Source organism: Macaca mulatta, chromosome 4 (assembly GCF_049350105.2).
Source record: "Macaca mulatta isolate MMU2019108-1 chromosome 4, T2T-MMU8v2.0, whole genome shotgun sequence".
Taxonomy (NCBI): domain Eukaryota; kingdom Metazoa; phylum Chordata; class Mammalia; order Primates; family Cercopithecidae; genus Macaca; species Macaca mulatta.
In genome coordinates this window covers 15,513,056-15,525,078 of record NC_133409.1, presented here as the reverse complement: position 1 = coordinate 15,525,078, position 12,023 = coordinate 15,513,056, and the positions used below count along the sequence as shown (strand labels likewise).

The window sequence follows — 12,023 nt, the reverse complement described above, 5'->3', positions numbered from 1 at the left end:
CAGACTGGACAACACAGTAAGACCCTATCTCAAAAAAAAAAGAAGAAAACAGTGTTTAAAACATTCCAATTTCTAATTGTTCCTTACTAGTATATTGAAATACAGCATACTGTTGTATATTAATCTTATATCCTGCAACTTTGCTAAAATCACTTATTCTAGTAGCTATTAAAAATAGATTCCATCAGATTTTCTCTATATATGACCATGTCATCTGTGAATAAATACGGTTTTATTTCTTCCTTTTCAATTTGAATGCCTTTTTTCCCACCTAATGCTCTGGTTAGAACCCCCCATACAAAGCTGAATAGAAGTAGTGAGAACAGACAACCTTGTCTAATTCCCAAACTTAGGGAGAAAACATACAGTCTTTCACATGATGTATACTGTTAGCTGTGGGTTGTTTTTTGGAGATGCCCCTTATGAGATGGATATAATTCCCTTATATTCTTAGTTTGTTCAGTGTTTTTATTATGAAAAGGTGTTGGCTTCTCTCAAATGTGTTTTTTGCATTGATTAGGATGATCATGTTTTTTCATATGGTCTGTTAGTATGGTAAATTATATTGCTTGATTTTCGGATATTAAATCACTCTTTCATTCTTGTGATAAATCTCATGTGTTCATGATGTACTGTCCTTTTAAAATATAAAGAGACATCCAATTTGCTAAAATTTTGTTAAGAATTATTGTATCTATGTTCATATAGGTATATTGGTGTATAGTTTTCTTGCCTTGTAAGGTCTTTACCTGGTTTTGATATCAGAGTAATGCTGGACCATTCAGTGATTTGGGAGGTATCCCCTCCTCTTCAATTTCCTTGAACAGTTTGTGCAGAATCAATATTATTTCTACCTTAAATGTCTGACTCTGAGGTTTTCTTTCTTTTCTTTTTCTTTTTTCTTTTTTTTTTGAGGCAGGGTCTCACTCTGTCACCCAGGCTGGAGTGCAGTGGCCCAATCATGGCTCACTGAAGCCTCGACCTTCCAGGCTCAAGCAATCCTCCCACCTCAGCCTCCCAAGTAGCCAGGATAACAGGCATGCACCACGATGCCTGGCAAAATGTTTTGTATTTTTTATGGAGATGAGGTTTTACCATGTTGCCCAGGCTGGTCTCAAACTCCTTGGCTCAAGCGATCCTCCTGCCTCAGCCTCGTAAAGTGTGAGCCACTGCATGTGGCCAATCCTGGGGTTTTCTTTGTGGAAACACGTGTTAGTTTGTTTGCATTGCTATAAAGGAATACCAGAGACTGGATAATTTATAAAGAAAGGAGATTTATTTGGCTCATGGTTCTGCAGGCTGTACATGAAGCATAGTGCCAGCATCTACTTCTGGTGAGGGCCTCAGGAAGCTTCCAGTCATGGCAGAAGATGAAGCGATGCCTGAGTCACATGGTGAGAGAAGGAACAAGAGAGAAAGAGGAGGAAGTTCCAGACTCTTTCAAACAACCAGATCTTGTGTGAACTCATAACTGAGAATTCACTCATTACTGGGGAGGATGGCACCAAGACATTCATGAAGGATCCGTGATCCAAACACCTCCCACCAGGCCCCACCTCCAACATTGGGGGCTACATTTCAACACGAGATTTGGAGACGACAAACATCCAAACCATATCATAAAGTTTTTAATTGCATATTCAATTTCTTTACTAGATGTAGGCCTATTCTGGTTATCTATTTCTTCCTGAGTGTTGTTAGATTGTATTTTTCAAGGGATTTGTCCATTTTATCCATATCGTGCCATTTCTATCTGGTGTAATTAGAATAGTGTTCATATCAAAATTCAGTTTCTCCATATCTTTTCCAGGTAACTCTCCCTTTGGTGCTTTGAAGCAATAGGGCATCTTGACTGGCTACCATGGCCCCCACCTTTCCTCCTAGGCTCAGCCCTTGACAAAAGTACTCCTCACTACTCTCTCATCTTCCCCCCACCTTGTATCCCTCTAGCATTCCTCACCTGAAGAACTTAGGCTTTCTTAAGTCTCTTTAGTTAGCAGGAAACTACCTAATTTAAAAACCTGGTCAGGCCTGTAATCCCAGCACTTTGGGAGGCCAAGGCGGGCGGATCACCTGAGGTCAGGAGTTTGGGACTAGCCTGACCGACATGGATAATCCCCGTCTCTACTAAAAAAATACAAAATGAGCCGGGAGTTTTGGGGCATGACTGTAATCCCAGCTACTTGGGAGGCTGAGGCAGGAGAATCGCTTGAACCCAGGGGGCGGAGGTTGTGGTGAGCCGAGATCGCGCCATTGCACACCAGCCTAGGCAACAAGAGCGAAACTCTGTCAAAACAAACAAACAAACAAACAAACAAACAAACAAAAACTCTCCAAGCTGTTTATTACTTAAGGGTTTAGTCCTTCCAAGAGTATTTATGTTTCAGAAGAGAATGTCTAGACAGGATTGTGCATAACAAAAGTAAGTCAATTTTTAATGGTGTTATTGTAGGCTCTGTGACAAGTAGGGGAGGGAAGCACTTTGGGAAAAGGACCCTCCTCTTTTTAAAATACTATTCAAGCACAAGTTTGCTCTTATTACTCTTCTGCTTTAAGACTGTCTACAGGGAGTTCCCTTTGTCCTTTGGTCAAAGTAAAATGTTTGACACAGCCTTGCAAGATCCTGCCTCTTCTCGAGCCATCAGACCCAGTCTTACTGCTCTGCTCTGCTGGAGCTCTGTCCTGGCCCTCAAACTGTTGGATTTCTCTGAGAAAGCGATAGTGTGCTCAGATTTTAAGGATGAGGTGGAGAAGTTCAAAGAGAGGGCATTTGCTATGGAACTGAGGCTACCAAAGTGACAAAGAGAATGCATCCCGATAGTGGCCTTATAAAGTGGAGTAGCACACTGACAGTGCGACCAGTGACTGCCAGGCTGACTAGAGAAGGCAACTCTCGCTGTGGATATAGTTGGAAACTGGCTTTTCTGCTTCAGCGCTGTGGACCAGCCATTGGCCTTTCTTCCCTAAAGTTCATTCACCTGATACCTTCCAGAAGGAAGGCCACCTCATGCCTGGGTTGGCCATGTGCCAAACCCCTGCCCACTCCAAAGTGTGGCTTGGAATGATGTGATCTGCTTATTAAAAATCAGATTGCAGGAGGCCAAGGCGGTCGGATCACGAGGTCAGGAGATCGAGACCATCCTGGCTAACACGGTGAAACCCATTTCTACTAAAAATATTAAAAATTAGCCGGGCATGGTGGCGGGTGCCTGCAGTCCCAGCTACTTGGGAGGCTGAGGCAGGAGAATGGCCTGAACCCGGGAGGTGGAGCTTGCAGTGAACCGAGATCGCACCACTGCACTCCAGCCTGGGCAACAGAGCAAGACTCTGTCTCAAAAAAAAAAAAAAAAGAAAGAAAAGAAAAGAAAAATCAGATTCCTGTGCCCCAGGCAGACTGACTCATCAGGGGTGGAGTCTAGAAATAAATTTACATTTATTTATTTTTTATTTTTGTATAGACTAGGTGTCACTATATGATGGTCTCAAACTCCTTGGCTCCAGCAATCCTCCCCCTTCGGCCTCCCAAAGCACTGGGATTACAGGCCTGAGCCACCGCGCCAGCCTAATTGTACTTTTTTTTTTTTTTTTTTTTTTTTGAGACAGAGTTTCACTCTTGTTGCCCAGGCTGGAGTGCAATGGCAAGATCCTGGCTTACCGCAACCGCCGCCTCCGGGTTCAAGCGATTCTCCTGCCTTAGCCTCCCGAGTAGCAGGGATTACAGGCATGCACCACCATGCCCTGCTAATTTTGTATTTTTAGTAGAGAAGGGCTTTCTCCATGTGGGTCAGGCTGGTCTTGAACTCCCGACCTCAGGTGATCCGCCCGCCTCGGCCTCCCAAAGTGCTGGGATTACAGGTGTGAGCCAGTGCGCTGGGCCTTAAATGTACCTTTTAAACCAAGTTCTGCAGTAGATTCTCAGGCATGAAAATTTGAGAACCATGTTTGTGAGGGGCGTCATGCGGAAGGCCATATATTCTTGCAGCCAGTAGACTGAACCCGGACCTTGCATCCCCACCCTGGGCTCGCTCTCAGCGACAACTTTTCCCAGGTGTCGGGGCTTCCCTCCAGCGTGACGACCCCATGGATACGGTGCCAAGAGCCAGGCTGGCGGCTGGGCGGGCGGGAGAGCGGCGGGGCTGGGGGCGCGGGCACCATACGACGGCGGGCTCCGGGACCACAGCGCGCCGGGGAGGAGGCCGAGGCGGCGGGAAAAAGCCGAAGATACTTGAGGGGACGGAGGGACCAAGCGACGGAGGGAGGAACAGAGTACAGCCTCGCGCTCGTACCGAGCACTGGGACGCGCGGGGAGCGCAGGAGGCCGGGCGGGGAGGTTCGGGGCGGGGCGTGCTACCCGCAGCCCCCGGAGCTCGGCTAACTCTGCGCCCAGTGCACGGCAGCACCATGGGGTCCCGCCACTTCGAGTGGATTTATGACCACGTGGGGCACTTCGGCAGGTAGGGGGCGGGGTGGGGAGGGGGCGCCACGCGGGAGGCGGCGCCAAGGGGTCTGTTTCTTTCGGTTGCGGCAGGGTTCTCGCGCTGCGCTCGCGATCCGAAAACATCTCCACTCCCTCCTTCCCCCGCGCAGTCCGGACACAGGCGTCCAGATGCCGGCCCCGAGCTGGGCTTGTCCCCTAGGACTCTGGCAGCGGGGCCTGGCATGGTGATCAGAGGCGCCGGGCTCGCTCGGGGTGCGCCTGTTGCCAGGCAGGTGGGACCTGAGTGCTCTCCGCGGCAGCCGATGCTAGAGGCCCCCCAGGGGCCAGATCGCACGCTTAGCGGGTGCCTGTGCCTGGCGGCCCGTTTCTCTAATCCCTTCTCTCACTTCCCTAGACGGCTGCTGCCCCCTTCTGCCCCGCGCCGCCGTAGGGCCTCCCTCTGTGCCTGGCAGGTATTCCCCAGGGACAACCGTTAGTCAGAGTTGGTTGCCGTTTATTAAAACCTAATATGTGCCAGGTACACTGTACCGAGAGCTTACACACAGTTCTTCATTTGATGTTCACCGGGACCCTGCAAAGGAGGTGTTCAAATCCCTATTTTAGTGATTGGGAAACTGAAGCTGGCGGGGTCAAGGACTCATAGCCAACGCCTGGTGGAACCACGTTTTACCTCCGTACACCCTCTTTTCATTTGTCAAACGGATTTAAAATTTTTAAAATTATTCATTCGTGCGTTCATTTATGGACAGAGCTCCTTTATCTGACTCAAGAGTGCTTTGAGAAGAGAGGTAGCCGGGTGAGGGGCCATGCAGCGTGACGGCCGGAGATTTGGAGCTGCGTCTGAATCCTGGCCTACTACTTACCTCTGATATGATTCTGGAGATACTTTGTGTCTCAGTTTCCTATCCAGAAAATGGGAATTAGGCTTAGCGAAGAGATGATGTGGTGCTGTACTTCAAGGTGGAAGGTTATATGCGTTTTGGTTTTGATTCCCAGTGTCTGCAAAAAAGAGCTGTTAGGACAGAGGAAAGGGGCAAGAAGCCCCAGCTGTTCCCTGCTTCCTTCTGCTTGCATCATTGAACGCTGTCTTGTGCCTGGCTTGGTCATAAGCCGTTGGTACGTGTTGCTTCCTTTAATTTTCACTACAGTCTGATAAGGTTGGTAGTATCACCCTCTTTTCACAGATGAGAAAAACAAGGTTTCTGCCTAAGCGTAAATCTAATACTAGCAGGGCAGAATTGGATGCCATTGGATGCCCATCACCTCCACAGCCCACACTCTCAACCATGATGCACTCCTGAGCACGGTTAGGTGACGGCTCCTCGGCTGGGCCAAGCTCTTTATGTATGATCTCATTTCATCCTTTTGGAAGCAGAATAGCACAGAGGTTAAAAGATCAGTTTTAAGGCTGGATGTCTGAGTTCCCATTCTGGCACTACTATACATTAACTATATGGTCTTGAGCATATTATTGACCACTTTCTTATCCGTAAAATGAGGCTAATAATAGCAGTACAAATGTTTTCAAATAGGAGTAGTGAAAATGTGTATAAGAAGACTCCGCATGCAGTTTCTCATCCTCACAGTAACTCAATGAGGTAGGTGGTACTAACACCTTAGGTCCCCTGTGTTTTTTAGGGATTAGCTGAGATAATTATATTAGCTCGTGTTTGACTAAGGTACCCTATCAAACAGATTCCTCAACTGGAAGTTTATAACTCTCCAGTTGAACTGCCCACAGCAGGATCTGTGCCACAAGGCCATTCAGGGGCCCTGACAGGTGGGGCAGCTCTGCCATCCATGGCATGGGGCTCCTTGTCTGTGCATGGAGCAGCTGCTCATCCATAGTGACAGCTCACTATGGTGAAGAGGGGCCAAATGGGTTTGAGGAGACAGCTCTTAGCTGGCCACCATAATGTATGCAAAAGTCTTATTATTCAGTAAGTTCTCAATAAGTCATGGCTATTATTGTTACCTGAGTTCCCATATTGGTGGTCAGGATTGACTTGTGAAAGCAGCTTACAGGAGGGAAAAGGGTAACAAACCAATGCTTATACAGTAGAAGGTGAAAACAGTGTGACTGTAACACAGTACCCCATTTTTCTCAGATATTTGTTCTAATTGGTCTCTATTTTTATAAACAGAAAAGAAAGTTATTGTGATGATTATTTAGTCCTCTTTTTAAGGGAACCTAGTGAAAGTGTTAAGTAGAGCAGTGGTCTCCAACCTTTTTAGCACCAGGGACCCGTTTTGTGGAAGACATTTTTTCCGCAGACCTGTGGTGGGGTCGGGGGGATGGTTTCAGGATGAAACTGCTTCACCTCAGATCATCAGGCATTAGATTCTCACAAGGAGCTCTCAACCTAGATCCCTTGCATGTGCAGTTCACAATGGGGTTCACGCTCCTGTGAGAATCTAATGCCGCGGCTGATCTGACAGGAGGTCGAACTTAGGAGATAATGCTCCCTGGTCACTGCTCACCTCCTGCTGTGTGGCCCAATTTCTGCATGGACCAGTACTGGTCTACGGCCCGGGGCTTGGGGACCCCTAAAGTAGACAACCCTGATTACCTCTCATTTCTCATTGATCATTTCTTGAATAAGGAAGCACTATTCTAGTCACCTTGAAAAGGGGGAAAACAGGCCAGGCGCAGTGGCTCATGCCTGTAATCCCAGCACTTTGGGAGGCCGAGGTGGGCGGATCACGAGGTCAGGAGATTGAGACCATCCTGGCTAACACAGTGAAACCCCATCTCTACTAAAAATACAAAATATTAGCCGGGTGTGGTGGCGGGTGCCTGTAGTCTCAGCTACTTGGGAGGCTGAGGCAGGAGAATGGCATGAACCCGGGAGGCAGAGCTTGCAGTGAGCCGAGATCGCACCACTGTACTCCAGCCTGGGCAACAGAGCGAGACTCTGTCTCAAAAAAAAAAAAAAAAAAAAAAAAGGGGGGGGGGGGGGGGAAACGGGATACCTGAGCAGAACTAAAATACCATTCCAGGATTTCTCCTGAAACCATATTGTAGTTCCATAAACTTCACAGCTGAAGCTCCATATGGAAAGAAATTGAGGAGACTGAGATTTAGGCACCTGTGTTGGGAGGACCTGAACCTGGATCCCTGAGTTAGCTGTCCTGGGATAAGAGAAGTGATGGTTTAAAAGTTTAGAGTTGGAATATGGAGCCTGTGGCAGACCTTCATGGATGGACAGAGGTAGGGTTTTGTCTTTCGTTTTTTGTTTTTTTTTTTTTTCAATATGTAGTTTTTCTGGCTCTTTTTGGACTTCAGCATATGAACATCATAACATCTACCATTTATATACAGCTATGGTGTGCCATACAGTGCTTTCCAGGTGTTAACTCATTTCATTCCCACAAAGCCCATTGTTCAAATGAGGAAACTGAAGCACAGAAAGGATAAGGATCTTGCTCATGGTCCCTGGTGGTAAGTAACAGGGCCAAGATCAAACCTTGGCAGTCTGGCTCCAGAATCCATGCTCTTAACCACGATGGGCTCCACCAGTTATGCTTTTATGCGGAATGATATAATCTAGGACTGAAAGCAATTTTCTTCATCGGTCACCCAGATTGCATGGGCCCATTGCCTGGGGCTTCTGGCCACCCTTGCTCTCCCTCGCCTCTGGGTTTTCTGCCGATTGTGTTTGTGTGATTCTTTTTCCACTCATATGTCATATCTATAAGCCTGTTGTCCTGGTGGACCCCTAGGTTGGGTACATGCATGACACCTCTGAGGGCCAAGAACCTTTGTAAAGGAGAGAGTGATGTGTTAGAATGCTAGACGCCTAAGGACATGGGGTTTGCTTTTTCAAGAAGTTATTCTTGCAACAGGGAGAGGGAAATTTGAATTGAAGGAGTGCTTAGGACCTTTCTAGCACATGGAAAGTGTGTTTATGTGAACTAGCATGGCTTGATTGGGGGCCACTTAGTGGTTGTTTTTGGGGTATAAGATATGAGAGTGAGAGAGGCAGGAGGTAAGCTTACAGTCATCTCCATGAGTGTTTTTGTATGTCATACTGCAGAGTTTGGGTATCAGAAGATTACTTTGCAGTGCAGAGGGTGGATTGGAGGGGCAGCAAGTGGGGCAAGGGGGCCAGTGAAGACCTAGATAAGAGCCCAGGTGAGAGAGAAAGAGGGTCTGGACAGTGGGAGTGTGGGCAGGGAGAACCAGACGGTTTTAGCAGGTGGAGTTGATGGGACCTCTTGGCCCTAAGGCATGAAGGAGAAGTGAAAGGGACCACATGCCCCTCCTAGCCCACCCCATGCCCCATGCCCAGGATTTCTAGTTTGTGTGGGTGATGGTACCCTAAACTCAGAAAATTACCTTCCAGGTGGGGCAGGCCTAGATACTGAGCTCAGTTTGAGATTGGTTTACCTTGAGTTCCTTGTGGGAATTCCAGGCAGAGACATCCAGTGGGAAGTTGGGTAGATAATCTGTTGCTCAGGGAAAATGCCCCCTTGTTAATATGGATCAGCTGGCCATCCAGGGCTGCAGTCCAGCTGGCCAGTGCCTTGTGGACAGATTAGGCATGCCTTGGCACCTGTTCCAGCTGTGTCTCAGCAGGGGCGTTGCTGAATACTTTTCCCTCTCCCTGGGCCCTGTAGATAGAAAACTTTTAAATTGATATATTGCATATATGCAGAAAAGTGTGCACCATAATCTACAACCTGATAAGCTGTCATACAGTGAACACACCCACGTTACCCCCACTGAAATTATCTCCTCTTATGCCTTCTCCCAAGCTGTACTCCATCCCTGTCACCCAAGCTCACTACTCTCCTTACATCAACCATACTAAATGTTACATAACTGGGGTAAAAAGCACGTGCCCTTTGGCTGCTTTTGTTCCACACTGTGTTTGTGAGATCCACCCATATTGTGTGTCACAGTAGTTAGTCGATTTTCATAGCTACCTAGTGTTTAATGGCAAGAATATTTCACGGTTCATTCATTTACTGTCAACAGACGTTTAGACTGTCTCCAGGTTGGGCTTGTTATGAGTTGCCTTTCTCGCATTTGTCTTTTAGGGTACGGTTATGTGTCGCTTAACGACAGAGATACTTCTGAGAAGTTCATCGTTAGGTGATTTTGTTGCTCTGCAAACATCACAGACTATATTTACACAAACCTGGATGGTACAGCCTGCTACACACTTAGGCTCTATGGTATAGCCCACTGCTCCTAGACTACAAACCTGTACAGCATGTTATTGTACTGAATACTGTAGGCAATTGTAACACGATGGGAAGTATTTGTGTACCTAAACATGGAAAGGGTATAGTAAAAATATGGTATTAAAATTATAATCTTGTGGGACTACTGTTGTATATGTGGTTCATCATTGACTGAAACGTCGTTTTGTGGTGTGGGGCTCTACTTGTGTGTGCATTTCGCTGGGTATATACCTAGGAGATGATATCACAGGTGGTGCATGTGGTCAGCTGCCAGATAGTTTTGCAAAGTGCTTATAAGAAATGTCACCCTCATAGGCTATTTATTGGTTTTTCAGTTGCTCCACAACAATTGTCCAGTATTTTGAATGTCAAACCTTGTATCAGTACATAGTTTAACCAGAAAAGTAGATATCCTGGGGCAATGTTTTCATCCGTATCAGCATCTCCTAGGAAGCTTCTTAAGCTTGTAGAGGCCTTGACTCCACCTTAGACCTCCTGAATCATGATTGCTAAGAGGGGGGCAGAAAAGACAAATCCTCGCTTCAGAGGCCTGCCAGGGTGGGTGCTGTGTTGGGGTGTGTGTGTGTGTGTGTGTGTGTGTGTGTGTGTGTGTATGTGTGTGTGCAGAAGAGAAAAAGAGACAAAGAGAGGAGAGGGGAAGAGAGAGAGAATAGTTCTGGTGATGACTGTGGGGGTCAGCTAGCTGAGGAAGAAAAAACTGAGGCCAGAAAGGTAGCGACAAACTGAAGAAGCTGGTAGGATCTGAAGACTGGACGTCTGAATGGTGCTGGAAATGGGGTCAGTGGGAAGGACGGGGGGAGTAAGAGGGTAGGAGGTCATAGTCAGAACGTGAGCTTTTCAGTGGTGGAGCTGCTCCAGGTGGTGAGACTAGTTAGGGAACAAACCCAAATGCCTCAGGTAAACTTTAGGCAAATTATACATGCTGCTGATTGCAGGGGCTGTATTGTCATTTGCTGAGTTGAAATTTCAGGGATGGGAGTCAAAGAATATAAATATGTGTGTCATACATACATGATTTATGTTCTATTTCCAGTCATATTCATATGGGATTGTTATTATAGGATGCTCCTTAGGCCCTCAACAAAATTTAGTTTCAAGAGGACCTGATTTTCATGCCTCTTATTGCCATGGTGTCTAGTGGGTAGATGGTGGTCCATGACAAGCCACACTGTAATGATCTGGATGGGGTGATTCTCAGACTAGGAATGCTCCTTTGGTTAAAAACTACATGCTACCCTTTCCCTCTGGGATGTCCTAGGAGTATCTATACTTTTATCATACTTTCACCATAATTTCTTTGACCAGTCTCCTGCCAATGGACATTTCAGTTTTCTATGTTTTGCAGTTATAGATAGTGCTGAAAATGAAATTTATAAATTCACTTTGGGATAGTTGATATCTTTGTGATGTTGACTACTGGTTACTTTTAGGGAAGTCAAGTTTTATTATTATCAAAAGCAGACAGTAACACCCATTAGTGTAATGTCTTTTAGCAAAGCAGAGACACCTACGTGCTTGATTTTACAAAAAATTAGTGCATATGAACTGTTTTCTTAGGCAAGATTAGTTTTCCATTTTATTTACATCAGCGATTCACTAAGCAAAGATTTTTTTTGTCTGTACAGTTCAGCTAGCTCACAAACTCTGATGTATGTTGAGATGATTAAATGAGATAATGAGTGTGAACATGCTTTAAAGTATGATCCAATGTAAGGTGTTAGTATTTATTTATTTATTTTCGAGACAGGGTCTCTCTCTGTTGCCCAGACTAGAGTGCAGTGGCGCGATCTTGACTCACTGCCACCTATGCTTCCAGGTTCCAGTGATTCTCCTGCCTCAGCCTCCTGAGTAGCTGGGACTGCAGTCGTCCACCACCATGCCTGGCTAATTTTTGTATTTATAGTAGAGATGGGGTTTCGCCATGTTGGCCAGGCTGGTCTTGAAATCCTGACCTCAAGTGATCCACCCTCCTCAGCCTCCCAAAGTGCTGGGATTATAAGCATGAGCCACTGCGCCCGGCCTAAGAGATTAGCATCATAGAATAAGCACAGTGACCAAGACAATGCTGAATAAGCTGTACATACAGCACAGGCAGGTATGAACAGAGTAGAGTGGAGAGGGGAGAATTGACTTCTGCTGTGTAAGATGAGGCCCATCTACAATCTGTGCAGTAGAAGCAGACTGGACTGCACTGTAGGGTCAAGGAGTCTCTTAAGAGAGCCATTTTTATTGACTGGAAGATGCTTCCTGAGAAAATGCCAGGGAAGGAAGAAACACCTCCTGAATGGACAAGCCTGCTTCCCAAGGGCAGGTGACCCATCAGCCATGCCAGGTGCTCACCCCCATGAGGCCACAGGCAATATAGCAACCCCAA

At 46.5% G+C, this 12,023-nt stretch overlaps 1 protein-coding gene across 1 annotated transcript in view; it reads left to right on the top strand.

Moving 5' to 3' along the window:
* The first annotated feature begins 3,977 nt into the window (after positions 1-3,977).
* Positions 3,978-12,023, top strand: part of SLC22A16 (solute carrier family 22 member 16) — a 52,409-nt gene continuing 44,363 nt past the window's right edge. Inside the window, exon 1 of the mRNA XM_015137583.3 lies at positions 3,978-4,454. Coding sequence (XP_014993069.3) covers positions 4,081-4,454 — 374 coding nt within the window. The 5' untranslated portion in view covers positions 3,978-4,080. The remainder of the gene's footprint in view (positions 4,455-12,023) is intronic.